Source organism: Anas acuta, chromosome 4, assembly GCF_963932015.1.
Source record: "Anas acuta chromosome 4, bAnaAcu1.1, whole genome shotgun sequence".
NCBI lineage: Eukaryota > Metazoa > Chordata > Aves > Anseriformes > Anatidae > Anas > Anas acuta.
In genome coordinates this window covers 43,808,182-43,827,827 of record NC_088982.1, presented here as the reverse complement: position 1 = coordinate 43,827,827, position 19,646 = coordinate 43,808,182, and the positions used below count along the sequence as shown (strand labels likewise).

General features: G+C 41.4%; 2 protein-coding genes and 1 non-coding gene across 8 annotated transcripts in view; 1 reads left to right on the top strand and 2 right to left on the bottom strand.

The window, feature by feature from the left end:
- SH3D19 (SH3 domain containing 19) overlaps window positions 1-13,117 on the top strand; it is an 80,358-nt gene extending 67,241 nt beyond the window's left edge. For all 6 annotated transcript variants that reach the window (XM_068680933.1, XM_068680937.1, XM_068680936.1 and 3 more), the window contains 9 exons: window positions 1,275-1,343; window positions 2,608-2,680; window positions 2,989-3,119; window positions 5,535-5,593; window positions 6,658-6,845; window positions 7,105-7,151; window positions 7,658-7,844; window positions 8,779-8,876; window positions 10,211-13,117. In XM_068680933.1, coding sequence (XP_068537034.1) covers window positions 1,275-1,343; window positions 2,608-2,680; window positions 2,989-3,119; window positions 5,535-5,593; window positions 6,658-6,845; window positions 7,105-7,151; window positions 7,658-7,844; window positions 8,779-8,876; window positions 10,211-10,327 — 969 coding nt within the window. In that variant the 3' untranslated portion in view covers window positions 10,328-13,117. The remainder of the gene's footprint in view (window positions 1-1,274; window positions 1,344-2,607; window positions 2,681-2,988; window positions 3,120-5,534; window positions 5,594-6,657; window positions 6,846-7,104; window positions 7,152-7,657; window positions 7,845-8,778; window positions 8,877-10,210) is intronic.
- Window positions 13,118-15,946: 2,829 nt separating this feature from the next.
- On the bottom strand, window positions 15,947-19,637 carry RPS3A (ribosomal protein S3A). Its single transcript, XM_068680954.1, has 6 exons — window positions 19,478-19,637; window positions 19,048-19,151; window positions 17,732-17,919; window positions 17,355-17,563; window positions 16,660-16,769; window positions 15,947-16,108 (listed from the first exon to the last, which is right to left on the bottom strand). The coding sequence occupies exons 1-6, from the start codon at window positions 19,537-19,539 to the stop codon at window positions 15,987-15,989; spliced, it is 795 nt and encodes a 264-aa protein (XP_068537055.1). The 5' UTR covers window positions 19,540-19,637; the 3' UTR covers window positions 15,947-15,986.
- LOC137856589 (small nucleolar RNA SNORD73) lies at window positions 16,353-16,423 on the bottom strand. The gene has a single exon (XR_011096608.1). It is a non-coding gene; the product is annotated as a small nucleolar RNA SNORD73 (small nucleolar RNA).
- Window positions 19,638-19,646: the final 9 nt, after the last annotated feature.

Sequence of the window (19,646 nt, the reverse complement as noted above, 5' to 3'; positions counted from 1 at the left end):
GTGGAAATGGTAGTGAGAAAACTATTGAGATAGGTTACTGTGATACGATTAGTGCATCTATCAGCATAACCTTCCCTAGAAAATACTGATAAATAAAGAGTAATAAGCAGTGTGAGGTAGTACTAGAGAAAGCGATATACAAATGTGATGTATAGATGTATGTATACATGTAATTTTTTTAATATTATTTTTTATATATCTCTATAGCTTTTGATTTGTTGGGGTCTTTTGCACAGTCATCAGTTCTGAATTCTATTAGAGTACATAAAATGATGCTAAATATTGCACCTGTATAGAGCTATACCTTGTGTATATCAAAACACTTAACAAAATTGGAAGAGCATCAAAACATAAAAAGTAGCTTACCTTGCTTAATCAAGCCTGCGAAGAGCGAGGAATGTAACATTACTTATCTTTGGTTTTCATCGTACAGATTCCAACCATTTTCATTATAAATTTTATATTTATATATATATATATATATATATTTAGTACTGCATGTGGTGTTAGGGGATAACACAGATCAGTGTTCCAGGAGGGAGTTTTTCCCCAGATACTTAAAACTGGTCAGTGATCCGAACTGGTGACAGCTTGAACCAGTGCTATTGCCATTAAAAAAAAAAAAAGTGCCCACAGAACCACAGCATGAATGACAACATCAACATGCAGCACAGACTAGAAGCATTCTGTTGCCTTCTCTCTGGTCCTCACTCTCGTGTTTAGGTTCTTGGTGGTACAGAGGAGTGAGAGAGATAAAGGGGCATCTAAGTGATAGTAGGAACAGGTCTGACATAGAGGAAGCATCATACTTCTTCTGTGGCACAGCCATTCCTGTTCGCATAGAAAAACATGTGACATATCTTGGAAATTAGATTTTTTTCAGTAGCAGGTCGCCAGTAATTTCCTGACCTTGCATGTTACTGTCTATGAAATTTTCCTCCCAGGTCATTTTTCCAGTGCCGTCCATGACAGCTGAATACATTTCTGTATTAGAGTGTTGCTGAACATCATGTGCCATATGGGATAATAAAAGTTAGGTGGCTAAGAAAATTTTAAAGCTGATGGCGAAACTTGGGTTTCTCGAAATGGCAGGTCATATCACCTGCAATCCTGCTCTGAAGGCTTTCCAAAGGAGCTTGTCATCTCCCACAAGATTCCTAAATTAGCTACCTGTATGAGGTGGTCAGAATACTTCCATTGCCTGTTTTCACATGCAGTGGAAATTTTGGGTGCTTAAAATTGAAACAAACTATTCCCATTTGCCTCTATTCAAGCTACCTTTGTCTCATGGAATTGCCAAGGAAGATTGCCTTCCCAGGAACCATGGGGAACCGTCCTGTAAGGTAAGACATTTTCTTCTGTTCATAAATGTTTAATGGGTAAGATTCCAGTTATGTTAAAGTATCAACTGCTTTAGGCTTTAAAGGTTGCACTGAGAAATGCAATAGTGGTTATTAAATCCTTTTGTTTCTTTCATAAAAACAAAACAACCACCAAAACAAACCCCAATAATGGTGATTTGCCTCATAGCACCAGGACATTCTGCTTATGGAGCAGAGCAACAGTGATTACTTGGAGTGCCAGAAGGGAGAGGAAACTGGTAAAGTTCCTCTGTCTCCTCTGAAGGTAATCACTCCCTTGGCTGAGTATCTGAAAAGCAGGCAAAAGATGAGCGCTCAGTTTTACGAAGCGCTATATGTGATGTGTCAGTGATTGAGGTAGGGACTTCAAAGAATTTCCCTTGCTCTGTGCTTATACAGAACTTAACCTGTTTTAGGGCATGACTGTATTATTATCAAACAGCTGGTGTAGATGATCGCTCTGAGCAGCCTTTTTGATAAGCAAAACCTACATGGTTGAAATAGGTTTCTGTGCAATCTGTTGTTATCTGTTGTAATTCATGTTATTCTCTCCTTACCTTTGTCCATGTTGGGCCTTTTTGGTTGTTGGTTTTGTTTTCCTTTTTTCCCACACAATGAATTACTTTGCTTGAAAGCAATTCAGGCACAGTGGTTGTGGTCAGTACAGTCTAAAAACTTCTAGGGAGTGGGCTAGAGATGAAGGCTCAGCATTTTGACTATATTTTCCCTTGATAAACATCCCACAACAAACTTGTCATTTCTCCTATTATTTTCCTGCATGCTTGCTGGTGGCTGGCTCTGCCCTCTGAAATCCTGGGCAGGTGGCAGATGTGCTGCCCCTGCTGGGTGTGCTGGGGCTGGGCAAGGAGAAGTAAGTGGCAACACACAGTACCGAGCAGCAGCGAGTTTGGCCACAGCCTTTTGCAAAGAGTTGATATCAGCGCTCCAGCCTGCTGACCCACAGAGCTATCTGAGGCTTCATCTATACTGGGAAAAGTTTCACGCCCTCCCTTTCCTTTTGCTGGATCAGAAGTAGATTTTGGTGAAATGCCTTCTGGTTTACACTGGCCAAAGGCATACAGAACACAGGCCAGTGACCAGCACTTGTGCCTCCAGTGGTGGTTCTCTGGTACCACAACAACGTTGTGTCCAAAGTCAGAAAGTGACTCTCAGAGTACGTGACAGAGAATCGGTGTTACTGTCTTTCATGATTTATAAACTACTTGGATTTACTTGTTGTTGTCAGGATTCAAACAACCCTTCAAAAGTTGCTGACACAAGTGCACCTCATGCTGTAGTCCTGCATGATTTTTCTGCAGGTAAGTAAATGTGAATATTTTCGAAGCTTGTTTTTCTCTGTGACTTTCAGATGGGGATTTTCTTAGGACTTGGATCTTAATCAGGAAGCTCAGCATGTAAGGTCTGCATGTAGAATTGTTCAAATCCATGGCTTTAGCTATAGTTGGGCCAGTCTTCTAGTTAAAGCTAATTTGTTTAGCAAGTATGATTAAGGTTTTACAAAAACTCATTCTGCTCTTGTCTGTAGTATTAATATTAAGAAGGTTTTACTCAAAGAAAATCAGTGAGTGTGATAACTACCATTAACTGAAATGATGCTGTCTTGCAGAGCATGCTGATGACTTGGACCTTCGTTCTGGAGATACAGTTTGTCTTTTGGAGAAAATTGATGCTGAGTGGTACAGAGGAAAATGTGGGAATCGCACAGGGATATTTCCTGCCAGCTTTGTGAAAGTAGTTGTATGTAGGCTTTGTATACAGTACTACACACAATCCTAGTGCATTGGTTTTCTTGTTCTATGTTACTGAAGCTCCTGTGTGTTTAATTCCATTCACTGTTTAGATAATCTCTTTTCCCTCTGGCAGTGCAGAAGACATACCAACTTGTTTGCATGGTATTAGGAAGATGCTTGATTTGGCAGAACCAATTTGTGTTATAGGGATTATTTTCCTATTAGTTTCAAGCCAAGTGAGAAAATCATGGCCCTTACCAGATTTTCTTTGTTAACCAGGGTAGTTTCTCTGGGTCTACAAAGCAGATTATTTTTCACAGCAACATGTAAAAATCAACATGCAGTAAGATGATTGCTTTGTGCTTCCATGTCAGCTTCTCTGGTATTCTTGTCCCCTTGAACTGTGCTGGAATCACCACATTTGCAGCCAGGTAGGGCAGTACAGGGTCAGGGCAGCAGCTGAGCCCAAGCAAATATTTTTCTTCCTTCCTAGATTTTTTTTCTTCCAGCTGGATATGTTCCCCTAAGTGGCAACACAAATGAGTGTGCTGGCACGTTGCAAGGAGATTGTGCTATTGCAAATGAGGAGCTTAAAGCAATCCTGTTACTGAATGTGACACTTGCCATTAAACTGCGGGCAAGAGCCGGGTGTTGTTTTGAAGCCCAATGGAAATGGATTGAGCAGCTCAGGTTTAAAGGAGACACAATAGAGTTTACTGCCTCGAAAGCTGAGTCATCTGTTATAAGCTTGACTTAGAGATTGAAGTCCATTTTGTGCCAGTAGAAAGGGCCATGGGGCTATCAACCCCAGCCAGGTGGACATGCACGAATGCTGAACTGGCACCGGGGTGCAGTGAAGGTGTATGGCTGGGCATTAAAGACATTAAGGGTCTATACTGAACAGGGCAGCTGACAGAATGAGCTGAGAACTGCTGCTACGTGGAAAAATACCAAGTGTTTGGTAACTCACAGTGTGTTACAGAGGGTGTCTGTTTGGCTTGTAATGGTGTTACTGGAAAAAAAAAATTAAAATTTGGGAAGTGCTGAAGAATTAAAAATAGACCTGTGGTTAGTAATCATGGAACCATGCTCAGTTGCTTTCACAAGAAAGATTTGTTAGCTACATTCAGCCTCTACACAAGCCAACAATTTAAATTATCCATGTTCTTGTTACAACTGAGAGCTGATAAGGAAAGGATTGTATGTTAAAGTAGTGGAATGAAGATTTGACATCAAATTCATCATTGCCACAGAGAGATAAGGCTTCATAGAAGCTAGGGAAGATGCTGTTCAAACACCTATTTGAGTTTTAATGGCTGTTTACCCTTTTGAACGCAAAAATATCCTTTGAGCAAAATTTTTTCTTTTAAAAAAAGAAAGGACAGTAAATGTGGCTAATGCACTGAGTGAATTCTCCTATGCATTCATGTCAGCTTGGGTCTTGATCCAAGGCCTCCATCAGTACATTATTGTGTTCTACAATATTGAGCTGCATACTAGCTTGGTGTCTGGACACTGAACAGTAATACATAGTTTTTGCTTCCCATGGACCTTTCAGGGCTCCACAGCTATGAGCTTCTCTAGCAAGAGTACTGCAGAGATTATTTGTCCTAAAAGTCAGCATGATTTCTTCCAGCACATCACAGCAGCAATGAAACATTTTTGTTGGTGTGGATGGGAACTGGCTTATGTGATAGTGAGCTGAGACCCAAAGCTCCTAGCCAGGTTCCCTAGGCTTGCAGTGTCATACTAAAGCTCCCTTCATATACCAAAAACACAGTTAGTCTTCTTGGGATAATGGATTGGTATATCCACGTGCTGATTTTCTAAATTATATTTCTCCCCTTCCTTTAATTAGCACGTAGTAGTTATCTACAGCTGAGTTAGGAACAATTAGTTTGTTTTCTCTAAACTAACCTTTCTTTAGATGCTGCCCCTACAAGTGAGATTTATCATAAGCTTTTGTTTTGAGTACAGCTGGCTACCAGAGCCCAGAAAAATATATATAAACACTAATCTTGTCTATTGTGATACGTTGTGCTAGTAAATGATAGAGAAGGAGGATTATCAATTGGAAGGTTGGAGCTACATGCAACAAGCCGTAGTACCGCCTGGGCTCATTTTCTGTCAGGCAGCCGTGCTGCAAGTAGGAATATTGGGAAAGGCTAAAAACAAAAACCATTTAGTGTTCCTTATTTGTATAAGATTGTAAAATGAGAAATCAGACATACAGAACCAACATCTACATTAGTATGGTAAAATATCAGAGCATGTCAATGATTATATAGCATCACATGGAGCCCATAACAGGATCTATGCTTTATTTAAAAAACAGGTGATTTTAACAAGTTGAAAGTTGATCATAGTTGTGTTGCCATGAGCTTAAAATGAAATATTTTTACTGATTTTTCTGTCTTATTAGATTGATGTTCCAGAAGAAGGCAAAAGGAAAAAAATACCCTGCTCGTCACCATCTATTAAGTGAGTCAAAGAAATAAATTCTTTCTTATCTTGATTTACTAGTAAGTTAAAAAAAAAAAAAGGATACCTTTGAAGCAGGTGTTAACTGTGATGACGTTAATATAGTTAGCAGTTTCTCCATCTATTACATAGCTATTCTACAAATTAAGTTCTCAAGAATAAAAGTTTATGACATTTTACTAAGGTTCATATTCAGGTAAAAAAGACTAAAAACTTACTTCATGTGTTCAAAAACCGGTATATCACTTCATAACAAGTATTTATGTAGATAGAGCCCCCTTGAACAACTTGCCTTAACTAAATGGTGGTTTGTTGGCTTTCATAACTATTTATTGCAGCAATAAAGCACATTCAGACTTAGGAACACAGTATGAAAGGAGTGTTGAGTTTGTTCTGGAGATAGAAATAGCTTGTTCTAGCTGAACCTTTGTTTATTTAAACGCTGCTTCTGCAACTAAGCAAATACAGCAGAAAATGCTGCCGTCACCCTAAGGTTTTTAGGAAGATAGGAGTGGAGATGTGAATCAACCTTATAAGTTGGTTTAAACTATACTATGGAAAGAACTAAGCCTAGCTTCACTTTTTTTTCTTTACAGCATGACCTTTCTGAGAAACCATAGATGTTGCTTGAGCAATTAATGTATGAAATTATTAAATTGAGGAAAAAGATGAATTAGTTTTTCAATGTTATAACAAATTGCTTAAAATTTGTCAGATACATTGATGGTTCTTTCCTATTGCCCCACCCTGGGATTAATTTTACAGAATACAGTTTGTCAAAGTAAATTAAAACTAGCACACACACACATTGTATTCGGGATTTGGGACAAATACATTGCCCTTCCCCCCCAGCTCATCCTTGTTTTACTGTACCTGAATTGGATACTGGCTCAAAAAAAAACATTAAACTCTTAACAAAAGTATATCTGGACACTGACTTAGATATGGGAAAAAATGTAAAAATGAGAGAGGTAGCCTAGCATCAAAGTGATGGTGGTGGTGTTGTTTGGGATGTGGCCACTAATAGGAAATATACACAGTAAGTTCCTTTCTTGTTTGTGCAGAGGGCCAAGATGCATAGCACGATTTGAGTATATTGGAGACCAGAGAGATGAACTCAGTTTTTCAGAAGGCGAAACTATTATCCTTAAAGAATATGTAAACGAAGAGTGGGCCAAAGGAGAGCTTAGAGGCGCATCTGGAATTTTCCCCTTGAACTTTGTGGAAATAATTGAAGATCTGCCTGGAACAGGTATGACTATGATAGCAAAAATCTTCAAGAACGTGGCTTTGTACTGTACACACGCAGGCGGTGTAAAAGGATAGAGTCCAACAGGACAATGCATGGGGGAAAGAGGTGGAAAGGGAGATGAGAACAATCAAAAGAAATACTAGGACTTCTTAAGAAGTTATTCTTAATAATTGTTTTGAATGTCTAAATCTGCTCTCATTAGTACATTTTGAGTAGTCATTGCTACTGTTCTAACCTATCCTTTGCTACGTTGGTATAGGAGCCGCACTGAAGAACAAGGTGGAGGTTTCTTCTTCCCTTTCTCAGGTAATCCAGCTTCACATGCAGGGGCCAGAATTTATGTGAAGTTTCCATAGATTTACATAGAATTTCTATTACAGTGTCAGATTAGCTGCACATCTTTAAACTTGAATGCAGTACAACTCCCACAGCACATAATGATGCGTGGTCACATCTAGAAGTCTGACAGTTGCTCTAAATTGAATGTGTAGCTTTTGACAAGTTAACATATGCAACTTTTTTATCCTTTGTGCTTAAGCAAGTTGTTAGTTCTGTTTTGAGTAGTGTTGCAGTGGGCTAGTTTTGAATTTACTAATCCTAGCCTCTGCCACCAGTGATCAAAAGGAATGCCTGTAAGCTTAGATGACATTATGTAGTAATTGCTGCTACGCTGTTCTAGCCTACACCTTCACCAATAGCTGAATAGTATGAAAGTCTGGATACCCACATCTTGTACACCAGCGTTCAGGAGCTTAGTGCTGTTGCTTCTATACATGCTTCTGAAATTAATGCATTTCTTTTCACTTGAACAGAACAACAGACACTCAATGGAGTGGTGTGAAGCACTTCATGATTTCACAGCAGAAACCAAAGACGACTTATCCTTCAGAAAAGGAGACTACATCCAGATACTGGAACGAGTAGATTCAGAGTGGTACAGAGGAAGGCTGAATGACAAGGAAGGGATTTTCCCAGCAGTGTTTGTTCAGATCTGCTCAGGTACGGTGCTCTACTATATGACAACTCATTATTCCTTAGGCTCTGATGGTCACAATTGATTTCTGGGAGAACCCAACTCTTCCATTGCCTTAAAAACCATATGCCGCTACAGTCTTTAACATGCTAAAGCTAAACTAAGTGTTGAACCACAGTCTGAAATAATGGCAGTATATTACTCTAATTAATAAATAATTTGGGAAGCAAAACAGATTCTGAAATGGTTGCAAGTACAGTTTAGGTGCAGGTAGAATATGACTAATTTAGCTGTCTTTACCAGGAATTCAGGTGTATAAAAAGGGAGGCAGCTTCTCCTGCAGCTAAAGGGAAATACCGCAGTACAACCAAAGATTTGGTATAGCTGTAAATAACTACTATAATTCTCATAGGGAATCAAGGAATGACCTTTGCTTGCTCTCATCAAGCTTCTGCTTAATCCTACAACCAATACAGTCAAAACCTTAACAGAGGACACAAAAGAATCACTTTTTTTTTCCCCTCACAGCTGGCAACTAAAGCCATGAGTTAAACTTGACAGGAAATAAATATCACCTGTCTGACCAGTAGCACACAGTGAGTGCAGTTACACAACACTGCTGCATCTCCTGCTGCAAAGAAGAAAAGACAACTTTCATTAAGTATCTACACTGGAAAGTTTTGAGTAAATGGATTTTACTTTTAGTCCTTTTAGAAGGAAACCACAAGAATGCGTTGGTATTGTAAGATGAACTAGTGGCAGTAGAGATTTCTATTCCACTAGGAACAATGAAATTTGCCCAGTATCAGTAGTACTAACAGTTGGGCACCCTGCAGCACACTCATAGGGGAAAAAACAAAACAAACAAAAAAAAACACACAAGAATACCAGGAAGTTTCATTGGAAACAATGATATATTTGACTTGAATCCAAATAACCTGTCTCCTCCATGTTCTGCAGCCAGAGTAGAGATGTCACAGTCTCTAGGAGGGAAGAAAAGAAAAGCCAAAGCTCTTTATGATTTTCATGGCGAAAATGAAGATGAGCTTTCCTTCAAGGTAAGTGCCTCTTTTGTTAGCCCAATTTTTCAGAAAATTGTGTGGTCATAAAAAATGCTAAAATAGGATTTATCCACAGTGAAAATAGGCTTGGAACAGCAATGAATCAAACTCTAGAGAAAGGCATAGCTATTAGCACCTTTTATAAAAGACCTGCTCAAAACATTTTTTGTCCTTACCACAACTTGCTTCATACTGGCAAAATCTTCACAGAAGACGACACTGAGAAGAGGTCAGGAATTGAAGTCTTCCTCTGACTTATCTAATCCAGCAAATATGACAATACCAACACCTTTTTTTGTGGTATATTTGGTTCTTCATCATTTGTTAAGGCCAAGGGAGACTATTTTTTTGTCTGGAAAAATGGCAAGAAGATGATGTGATAATAGTAAGAGTGCTGGTGTTAGAGCAGTGATGTCTGTAGGGGACACCTAGTACAGCAAAATCTAAAAGTTTGGCAGCACAATCCATAGTTGCCATGGGAGCAAGAGGAAAATGAAATACTTGCTGCAAGCCCAGATAATATGAAAAAGCATGAACATGAAACAGCATGCCCTTGTAGATTAAAACCCATGATATTTAGGTAACTGTCCTCAAAAGCAAGTTTCTGAGAAACAACAGACTTTCTCAGCAGGTCCAAAATTGCATTTATCAGCTGGAACACATTATTTTCTCTTTCTAAAGCTGGCAAAGTAATTAGTTTCTGCATTAACAGCTTGCCGTACTGAAAGGACAGATGAGTCTTTAAAGCAGAAGAGAACTGAGGTACTGGCAGAAAGGCTAGACTTACAATACTTCGGACGTAGGGCAGGATGATGAAAATAGGAACAAGGATCAAACGCAGAAGATGGAGTTTATTTTAAAGATCATGCTGAGCCACTTTGACGGTTGCATCCCTTTTGGGAAGTTTCCAAAGGAAAGAGGAAAGTTTCCAAGTGCTGGGAATCACTGGGACTGAATTGAAAGAAAAATCTTTGAAGCGTTTGAAGGAAATAAACCAATCACAGAGCAGGAGCACACACAATGAATGAGGCAGCAGCCTGTAGGCCATCTCGCTGGCATACCTACCCACCTTTAGACCCGCAGCAGCACAGGAAGTTATCCAGCAGTGCTACTTTCTCCTTCCAGGAAGCGGTGATTTTTCAAAACAGGACCAGTATTTACCCTCAGAGAAAGTTCAGCAAACATAGGTTTGAAGAAATGTAACAGGAGAAGAGAGGCCATCTCCTACTACCTATTGGCTTGATACTAACTGCTTCTGAATAACATGAACCATGCATGCATTACTGTTACCTGGTAAGCTGTCCTGGCTCACGTTACTCCTTCTCTTACAGGCAGGTGATATCATAGCAGAGCTGGAATCCGTAGACGAGGACTGGATGAGTGGAGAGCTGCAAGGAAAAGCTGGGATATTTCCCAGGAACTTTGTTCAAATTTTAAGAACACCATGAAGTGTTGCCTGTCTTTGTACTCCCTATACGCGGGAGAGAATGTTCTCTAGCCTGAAGGCACAGCAAAGACATCGACGTATTTTGACTATCAATGTTTTGCACTACTTTTTCTAGACAGTCATACGAGTATCTTGAAGTTAAATGAGACAATTTTAGTCTTTTGTGACTGTGTGTTTAGCCATGCTTCATGAATGCTCTGAGAGCAAATACAAGCACGATTTTTAGTGGTTTCCAGCTAGGGAAATACTGTGGTGCAGCACCATTTTAACTTAAACAGCATTCTGCTATGTTTACTATCTGGTATTACATTTGTCATGCACAACGTCTGCATAAAGTAAGCTTCCGTGGGCTTCTTTTAAAACTGTTTAAAGAGTTGTTTTTAATATATAACTACAGCACTCAGTATGTAGATAAAGTTTGATATTCAGGTTTCTTTACTGCTTGACTTCCACATTAGCAGTAGAATCCACTTGTTTTTATGACTTAGAGGACAAGAAATGTAACTTATCTCATAGTAGAAAAATATCAAATCTAGAACTGGTAAGAGGGAAAACTCAAGCAAATCTTTGTGAACTGTTCTCCTATTCTTAGCCCAAGCTGCTCATATGGGAAGATCAGAAAACACAGGTATTTTGCCTCTTAACTAATAGTATTCAAATTGGTATGAACTATCTTAAACCTCTTCTCCCTTATCCTAAATCTTTTCTAGATAGAGCTTTAGTTGTTCGACTACCCCGTTCTTCTTCAAGTGCCACCCTGCCCTTCTGTCCCAGCAGCAGTTAGCTGTGATGGACAGCATTTACTCAGCTTTCTCAGCCCCCCTCGTGCAGTAGCTGCACTATTTCAGCTATTTGCCCCTCCACCCCTTTCATGTAAGTGGAAAGCCAGTCTTCACTCAGTCTGCATTTCATTTGTCGCTCAGGCACTGGAACATACTTCAGTAACACTATTCCTCTCCTTAACATGAAGGATATTATACAGCCTTGGTTTTAGCTTTCAGCAGATGCGGGATTAGTTTTCAGTTTGTTACCACGTACCAGCTATACTGAGCATCATTATAAATGGTCTGTCGAGGCCTTAAGGAAAATGTCTGGCAACCTGGTACATCAAGAAGCTTGAACAAAATCATTTAGTAAAAAGCAGCGGTGCGACTTGAACAACAGAAACTGAGACAGACATGACTGCGGGAGCTGAGCCGGCTGGCAGTAAATTCCTTTTTGTGACACTTGCCTTCTGACAAAGTAGTTAAACATGCACGCCTTGATAAGCAACTAACCTCTGCCTGCAACAGGAAAAATAAAGTGTTGAAGCCAGCTGGTGGGGGCAGCTCTCCTCCCCCCTCACTGCACCTGGGTTCCCATCGCAGCAGGCAGACAGCAGGGAGCGGGTGCACCCTGTCGGGGCAACTGGCCAGGGCTTGCCTGAAGTGAACACGCAGGGAGCAATCAGCACAGCACCGACACGAGGACCCCAGCACTCGTTTGCTCTGCAGATTTCACTGTGATGCTGCAGTACTCGCAAGTCTGGACGCAGGCTTTAGCACTCCAGCGTTTTTTCTCTAGAAGCTTCACAAATGTGGTGTGTAGTTAAACTTGTCACCGTCACGCAGCTAGAGGATGAAGATCACAAAGCTTTTGAGAGCTGATAACTGGATTTTTACTTTCATTACAGGGGTTAACATTATAACAATAATTGTAAATCATGCACTGTTCCAGAAGAATAAAAACGTGATTTTCTACAGCTGTTATTCATTTTTAACATCCCAACGAGCCTAACCTGATCTGTGGAATTCAACTTCAACCTCAGTCCACCTCTGAGAACAACTCATCCCACTCTCCAAGCTCTCCTACCAGGTGCTAAAGGTTCTTGTTTATTCAGATAGAGCAGCCCTTTCTTTATAGAGGACTCCAATGAAATGAATATGAGAGATTCCTGACTTTTCAACCATGAACTTTAGGGGACCACCCTATTCAACAGGCTTCTTGCATTATGGCCTGTGCCCAGACAACTCCACCCCCAGAAGCAGAATAGCAGTCCTCAGAAAACACATTTAATCGTAGTGATGGTGGATGAGGCCAAAGCGGATGATGCTTGCTTGCTGTTTGTCTGGCAGTTTTCTAAGATTTTGATACAAGTCTCAAATTAGAACAGATTTCTTTTATATTTTTTCAGTTTCCTCACCCTCGTTTCTATAACTGTGATATTGACCATTTTTTTTCTAACTTCCATGGAATGTTTAAAGTCAGTGCCTCCCAGTAGGTCAGACTGCTCTTCTTTCATATCTCCTCCCAGTCACGCAGGAAAGGAAGAGCAGCAAAGCCTTACATTCAGTGCAAGGAGTGCCACCTAAAGGCTGTTTACATTACTGCAGACACAAGCTATTAAAGTCAGAGAAAAGTCAGTTGGCTTCTACAGGAAGGGATTTTCTTAAGACTTGATGCCTGCTATCACCATGAAACTGCATACAGATAATACAATTCCTAAGGTGTACAGTACATAATTTGCAGAAAAGCAAGAATGAGGTTGAGCACACATCTTACCTGCAGTGTAGTAGCAAATTTCAGCTGTAACCTTGGAATTCAGCCAGAGCCCATGTGTTAGTCTAATAGAAAATGTTTTGATAAACAAGGCTTTTATTGTTTGCCCCATCCTCTGGAACTATCTTCAGGAAGGAGACTGTTCTGTGTACAATTAACCGTGTGGTAAATAAATCTTTGTTAAGTCCGGTAAGTTTGTTATGGTACCTCTGTAAATTAAAAATGTATTTAACCAATAAATTTTTATAATTAAGTCGTGACTGCAATTTTATCACCTTATGTTGCACAGAGCTGACTCTCCACTTGAGGTTTTATAGATGCTACTCTGCTTGTACATTTAACCCACCCACCCACCAGCAGCAAAAAAAAACAATAAAAATTACAAAATCATATACCTGCAGGAGCAGTTCAAGGCCGTCAGAGAACCCTGAGGGCGGTTCCAGTTGAGTCAAGCCTTTGGACTCAGGTACATTTCCCACTTCTCACCTGCAGAACGCCTGGCGCTGCTACCTGCAGCAACCAGCCGGCCTCGCGGGGTATGGCACAAGATGGCCATGCTCCGTGACAAGACCTCGTGACAATGACAGAGGCTGAGCCTCAACTGTCAGCAATTAATTGTGTGCGTGCTTGGTATTCATACCCCAGGACTTTTCAGCTGAAATTTTGTATGGAAAATACAATAGGTGCACGAGAGTTCCCTTTCTGCTTGCTTTTGCACATTTAAAGTTATTTCAAAGCATACATTTACACTATATGTTAATGCTGAAAAAAAAAAAAAAACATACACACAAAGCACTGCCTTTTGAAAAACTGGAAAAGCAAGTTTTTGTTCTTTCCTAAGATGCTCTTGCAGTAGCCCTCCTGCAACAGCTAAAGGACAATGTAACGTGATGAAAGGCATTTTTCACAAGCAGAAACAGTATCCAGGCTTTCTAAGTCTCCTATTATAGATGAGTATAGGCCAGTTCAATCCCTGAGGATTTGTTTGGTGGAATTACTGCTAAGCAGAGGAAATACTAACAACACTTTTTTCTTTTTTTACTGGAAAGCTCTGACAGATCTTTGCCCTAATGCAGGGCTTGAATATACGCACATACATGTACACATCTGCACTAAAACAATTGCAGGTTCAAGTTTCAATTTTTCAGCCTTGCAACATCTACTCAACCATGGTTTGTTTTTCACTCCAGTGAGAAGTTTTTAGTTTTGCTGGAGAAGTGAAGAGGAATTGGTTCCAATCTATGGCTTCACAGTATCGATCCCTACCTAGGACTCTTGGAGAATTACACCTGCCTCCTGAAGCACTACACCAAACCTTACAAAACTCAGCAGCTGCCCATAAGCACTATTTCAAGATGCATCTTCGTCAGTACAGAAAAGCAAAACACAAGAAAGATCAAAAGCAGCACCCCCCTTAGTCCTGTTTCAGTGTCAGCTTTGCATACTCACTACCCTTCTGCTACCAAACTGGAAGAAGAACAAGGATGCCTGTATTGGCCAACCAAGAAAGGTAAGTTACTCAAGTATTAAGTCACAGACTGTAATCCCTCTCATTATTAAGGCTTTGTGTATTAATACACAAATACTGCGGATGCTCTACTCCTTTATTTACATTACTACTTCCAGTAAAATTCCTCAGACCTGAGTTCCCCACTTAGTAAGCCTACAGGTGGCAATGCCAGGCACTTGGCATGGTGGACAGCTGGGAACTCACAGGAGTAGGAACAGAGGAAGGGGAGGCAGTAGTGAGCACCCTATCACATCCCTTTCAACCAAAGATATGTACGCCCATTAAGCTTTGAAGAATCGCATCATATTCCAAGTGTCTCCCGCACCTACCTTTGAGTTGAAGGAAACTATTTTAACTTCCTTTCATAATCTTTAGTAAAAAGCTAAAAAGCGTTTTCTTGTACTTCCTGGCTTTAACTGGGCACCTCTGCAGCAGTTTACACGAGTTCCATAGTAAGGAAAACAAAAATCCACTCAGAGCCTCTCTCTGTTTACTGCCTATCCAATTCTGGGCTGGGAGCCTTCCTGCAACAGCATTTAGAGCGCTTAATCCCTGACAAGTGCATCTTAGACCTAAGCAGGAAGCCCCAAATCAAGACACCGAATCACACCAGTCCTTGAAAGATTGTGAATCAGTGAGTCTTCTGTTTACTGAAAGCTTTCTAATTGCAACCTAAGGTGTTCTACCATTAAAAAACCCCTGCCTTGTTTAAAAGCCATGTACCTCACAATAAAATATCCCAAGTGCCCCATTCACATACTTTTAAACAGAAGACGGGAAATGAAAGGCCTAATTCTTCCTGTCACAAGCTTGTACTCAGACCTGTGAGAGTATCAAACTTTAGCACTCACCTGCATTTCAAGAATACAAAAGTCAGTGCAAGTACTCTTAAATGATCTGCTGAGTAATTTAAGTGCTTTATTTAAAAAAAAAAAAAACAGATCATTGCCTGTTTACAGTAGAAATACCCCCGTCTCCAACTTCCACAGGTTTCTCAAGTGTGATTAGTAACCACAGTTCTGACTGCAGGTGAATTACACGCAACCCTACTCTCAAGCGTATTTTTCATGTCTACATTGCTTACAGCTCTAACACTACTTCCATAATTAAAATGTCAACTTTCATTTAAAAAGATGATCACTTTTGGTATCAGAAAAGTTATCTACCTCATATCAAATAAATTATCACCAAGAAGTTTAAACACATATATAATTCTGAAGTTGACTAGAAAACCCAGAAGATGCCCTTATAATACGATATTCTGAAACAAAAGTTACACCTACAGAAGTTAATGCTTCTGGACACATCCACAAGAATTTCTTTTGTGAGGACCAAAATTACTGGGGAAAAAACGCATAGAAACGTTAGCATTTTATTTTCAAATAGTACCTTTCAAAAAGGACAAACCGCCTTCTTCCACTTACCTTGCAACACCAGTCTTGAAAAACTGATCTCCAAAACAATCACTTCTTCCTTTTTAAACCAAGGCAGTAGACGTTTACCTCATTAAAAAAACAATCCGTGTCCAGTACCAATATTGTCTAGCAGCAATACAGGCAACCAAACACTTAATCCGTATAATAAAACTTTTATTTTTGGTCAATTTGTAGTTTTAGACGGACTCTTGCACAGGCGGCTCATATCCATCAGCTCGTTCTACTTTAGCACCTGCCTCATCCCCAGAGGGCTTCCCAGCACCACCACCTTCACCATGCAGTTCCATCAGCTTGCCCACTGCAAGGAGATACAACAGTGAGATACACCCCTGTTTAAAGCAGTTTGAAGTTACCCAACTGCTCACTGCATACAAATTAAACCACCAGAACACTCAACATAGGATCAGCTCCATTCCAGCAAGTGCATACAAGGAGATGATGCTGAATTAACTGACAGTCAGACATAAAACAGAAGCCAGCAGTGGAGTAAGGTACAGCCACGTACGTTCTTACAGTTCTAAGAACCTACTACATTTTATGGGAATGTCAGAAAATGGGGAAATTAAAATCATTCCGTGTCATCTGGGACCGAAACATTTTGTCATCATTCATTCCCAAGCCAAAGCCTTTAAGCATCCAGTTTCAGGCAAGAACTTCAAAAAGCTCCAGACTAATCACTGCTTGGCTTCCAGGCCTGCAAGCTAGATGTCTGACTAGAAGGGCAAGCCTTCACTACTACACCTACATAATCTTTTGATGCTGCTTTTGTATATTTTTCCCCAAAGCAAATGCATATTCAAGTGTTTTTGCCCCTCTTAAAAATTGGGACGTGATTAGTAATTGACTTACATTCAAACTTGGGCTTCTTCAGCATCTTGACTTTGCGGACATAGACATCGTGAAGCGGGTAGATGGACTGGCAGGCCTTCTCTATGTCTTTGCCAATGCTGTCTGGGATCCTGAACAGTGAGAGCAGTGATACAATGTTAAAACTCTGCCTGCTTCCTCATCAGCAACATGCACAATAAGTAATTCCTAAGAACACGTAACACTCGACAGGATCTTGCATCTATACTACCTTCACTCTCTGGCAATTTGGGTAAGCATGCAATTTGGGTAAGCATGCTTTGATTATAAGATGTTATCTTCCTTGCAATGTTAGCAGGAATATAGAGCAAGCATGGCCACGTAGAGACAAAGCCTGCGATCTAACTTCAGGCAGCACACAGTATTTTGGAAGATGTCACTGGAAGAAACCAGAACATTCACAACCTCAAGTGATCAGAATTACCACTTTCGTCTTTAGAAACATGAATCCAAAATCTCTGGAGGGCCTGATTTTACATTTACACAAACACGATGGCTGACAGAAACAATGCAGAAAGTGTTCAAAGCAAACGGCACCTCAGCTCATCGGTGCCAAAGACACACCTCACCCGATCCCTGCCAGTCAGTCAGGGAAGCACCGGCCCCCACTTAGCGCTAAGTAACTACCAAACAACTATTGGTACTGCAGCCAAGGGAGGAAAACCACCAGAGCTTACAGCTTGTTGACAACTTCTTTCAGGTCGTTGGTTTGGACCTCTCGGGTCATGATTTCCATCATCTTCTTGCGAATCTGCCTGACCTGCTGGTGCTGGGCGTAAGAGGTCTTGCGGATTTGGTTATTGCGCTTCTTCGTGAAACCCACGCAGAAGAGGCGCAGCAGGTAACCATCGGTAGTTTTGACGTCAACATGGGCTTCAATCATTGTCTGGAGAGGAGGGGAAAAAAAAAAAAAAAAAAAGAGTCAAGCACCATTACTGCAACAGGTTCATTTACACCTGCTGGTACCATTTCCACGACTGCTTTAAAACCCACCGGTAGCTGCCTCCTCTTCCTAAAGAGGACAGCAACCCCGCAGAGCTCGTTCCTCACGCACCTGCCACTTTTTGACCATGGAACACATTTTATCCCGGGTGAGGTCCATTCCATGGAAGTTGGTCAGACAGTTTTTGCCCTGCACGTCCTCAGTTATCAGTTTAAATTTACGGAAGGCAACCTCATCGTTCTGCAGATCAGCCAGACTCACTTCAAATACACGACCCTTCAGTCCATCAGAGGCAATTTCTGATTAGGGAACAAAACAATACACCTTTTATTAATATTAGAGAAGTATCGCTCAAGTCAGACACTCAACTTCCATCTGATCTTTTCTAGTCGCAGGCAATGCCGCCAGCTTCATTGCTTTCAAGTTTAAATGAATCTTGAATAAGACCAGATCAACTCAACCGAATACCGTCACTTGTTAAACTGAGCAATCTTTAGGTAAATTACACCAGATGCTGAGCACAAACACTGCTATACGGTAAAAAAAAAAAAAAAGTACAAACATACTGGAATTTAAGTGGGAGAGGCTACAAAGTATTTTAAAATACGATAATGAAACAAAAAGCCACCTATACTTCTGAGACATGAAACAGTAACAGGTATTGAGCACAGTCAGGTTGTTTCACACCCCTGCCTCTAACAATTAGTTATTTTAACAACAGCAGACTCATCCTTGGTTTAGAGTAACCCTTACTTTAGTATTTCACATTACACAGCTTAAAATAATGATTACCTTCATAACTCACAGTGCAAGCAGGAGACCATAAAGTAACCTTCTACATAAAGTAACTCATTCTACACAGCTAACCTTCCAAAAACACTGTTATTTCTATCCAGAGCTCTCTGCATCCATAACAGAGGCTCCCTATTCCTCAGGTGTGTAGATCAGATTAGAAATAACAAAGCAAATAAAACTTTACCCATTCTACATATGCTGCTGTTAAGTTTGAAACTCCAGCTCTCAACAAAGATCTCTTCAGTAAAGGCTTTGAATTTCAATCCTTCTTATGACCCTGTTACAAGCAGGGTGCCATGCTACACTGTCTCCAGATCTCCCCTTCTGACATTCAAAAGGATCACTTAACTTTTGTCAAATTAATCTGCTCACAGCAGCAGCCCATCAGAAACTTCAGCCTTGTCTTTCTGTAACACATCCGCAGTTTGGTACTCTTACAGAAACAAAGGCTGTGACTTAGAGCTAACTCCCTCACATCCCCCCCTCCTTTTTTTTTTTTTTTTTTAATTCCAAGTTCATAATTGCAACAAGCAAGAACTGCTTGTCAGCAGCTCTCTGACGGAGTCCCATTCGCATCTCCCACATGGAGCACGTAACGCATGTGCTTTCCCAAGCCAAGCCCCGGCACTCACTAGTTCCTTGAGTCCTGGTGACAAGCGTCTTCCCGATGTTTCTGATGTTGAACATGGCTGGCGCCTTGACATCGTACCAGTCCTTCTTGGAGAACGGGTCCACGCTTCGTTGGGACAGAGCAGAGACAGCACTCACTCTCTTTCCTTGACCAGACCCGGCCGGCACAAGCTCCCCTCTCCCTTACGGCCTGCGGGAGGAGGCGCGAACCCCGCAGGCACCCGAGGGGCCGCCCAGCCCCAGCCCCAGCGCCAGCCCCAGCCCGGGCCCAGCCGGGCACACGCCACAGGTGAGGCCCAGGCCCGGGCCCGCCATGACAGCAGCCGCCATCCACCCCCATCCGCTGCCATCCTCCACCATCCGGCCCCATCCGCGGTCCCTCACCGCCCCCCGGCCCACATCCCGTCCCGGCCGTGCCGCTGCCGCCCTTACACTTTCTTCTTGGCGCCCTTCTTGCCGCCCTTGGTGAGCCGCTTGTTCTTGCCGACCGCCATCGTGCCGGCCCGCCCGCCGAAAGGCCGCCCGCCGCTCGCGCGAGACTTTACGAGAGCGCGCCTCGCGCGAGACCCGCGGTGGCCGCGCCCGCCCTCGCGAGAACGGG

What these genes read in the sequence shown, in the direction of transcription:
- RPS3A (XM_068680954.1), bottom strand. Translation starts at nt 19,539, where the DNA reads ATGGCGGTCGGCAAGAACAAGCGGCTCACCAAGGGCGGCAAGAAGGGC. An exon ending in AAGGGCGCCAAGAAGAAAGT is followed by an intron (nt 19,152 to 19,477) that starts GTAAGGGCGGCA and finishes GTCCCAACGAAG; the next exon opens with CGTGGACCCGTTCTCCAAGA. An exon ending in CACCAGGACTCAAGGAACTA is followed by an intron (nt 17,920 to 19,047) that starts GTGAGTGCCGGG and finishes TTCCCTAATCAG; the next exon opens with AAATTGCCTCTGATGGACTG.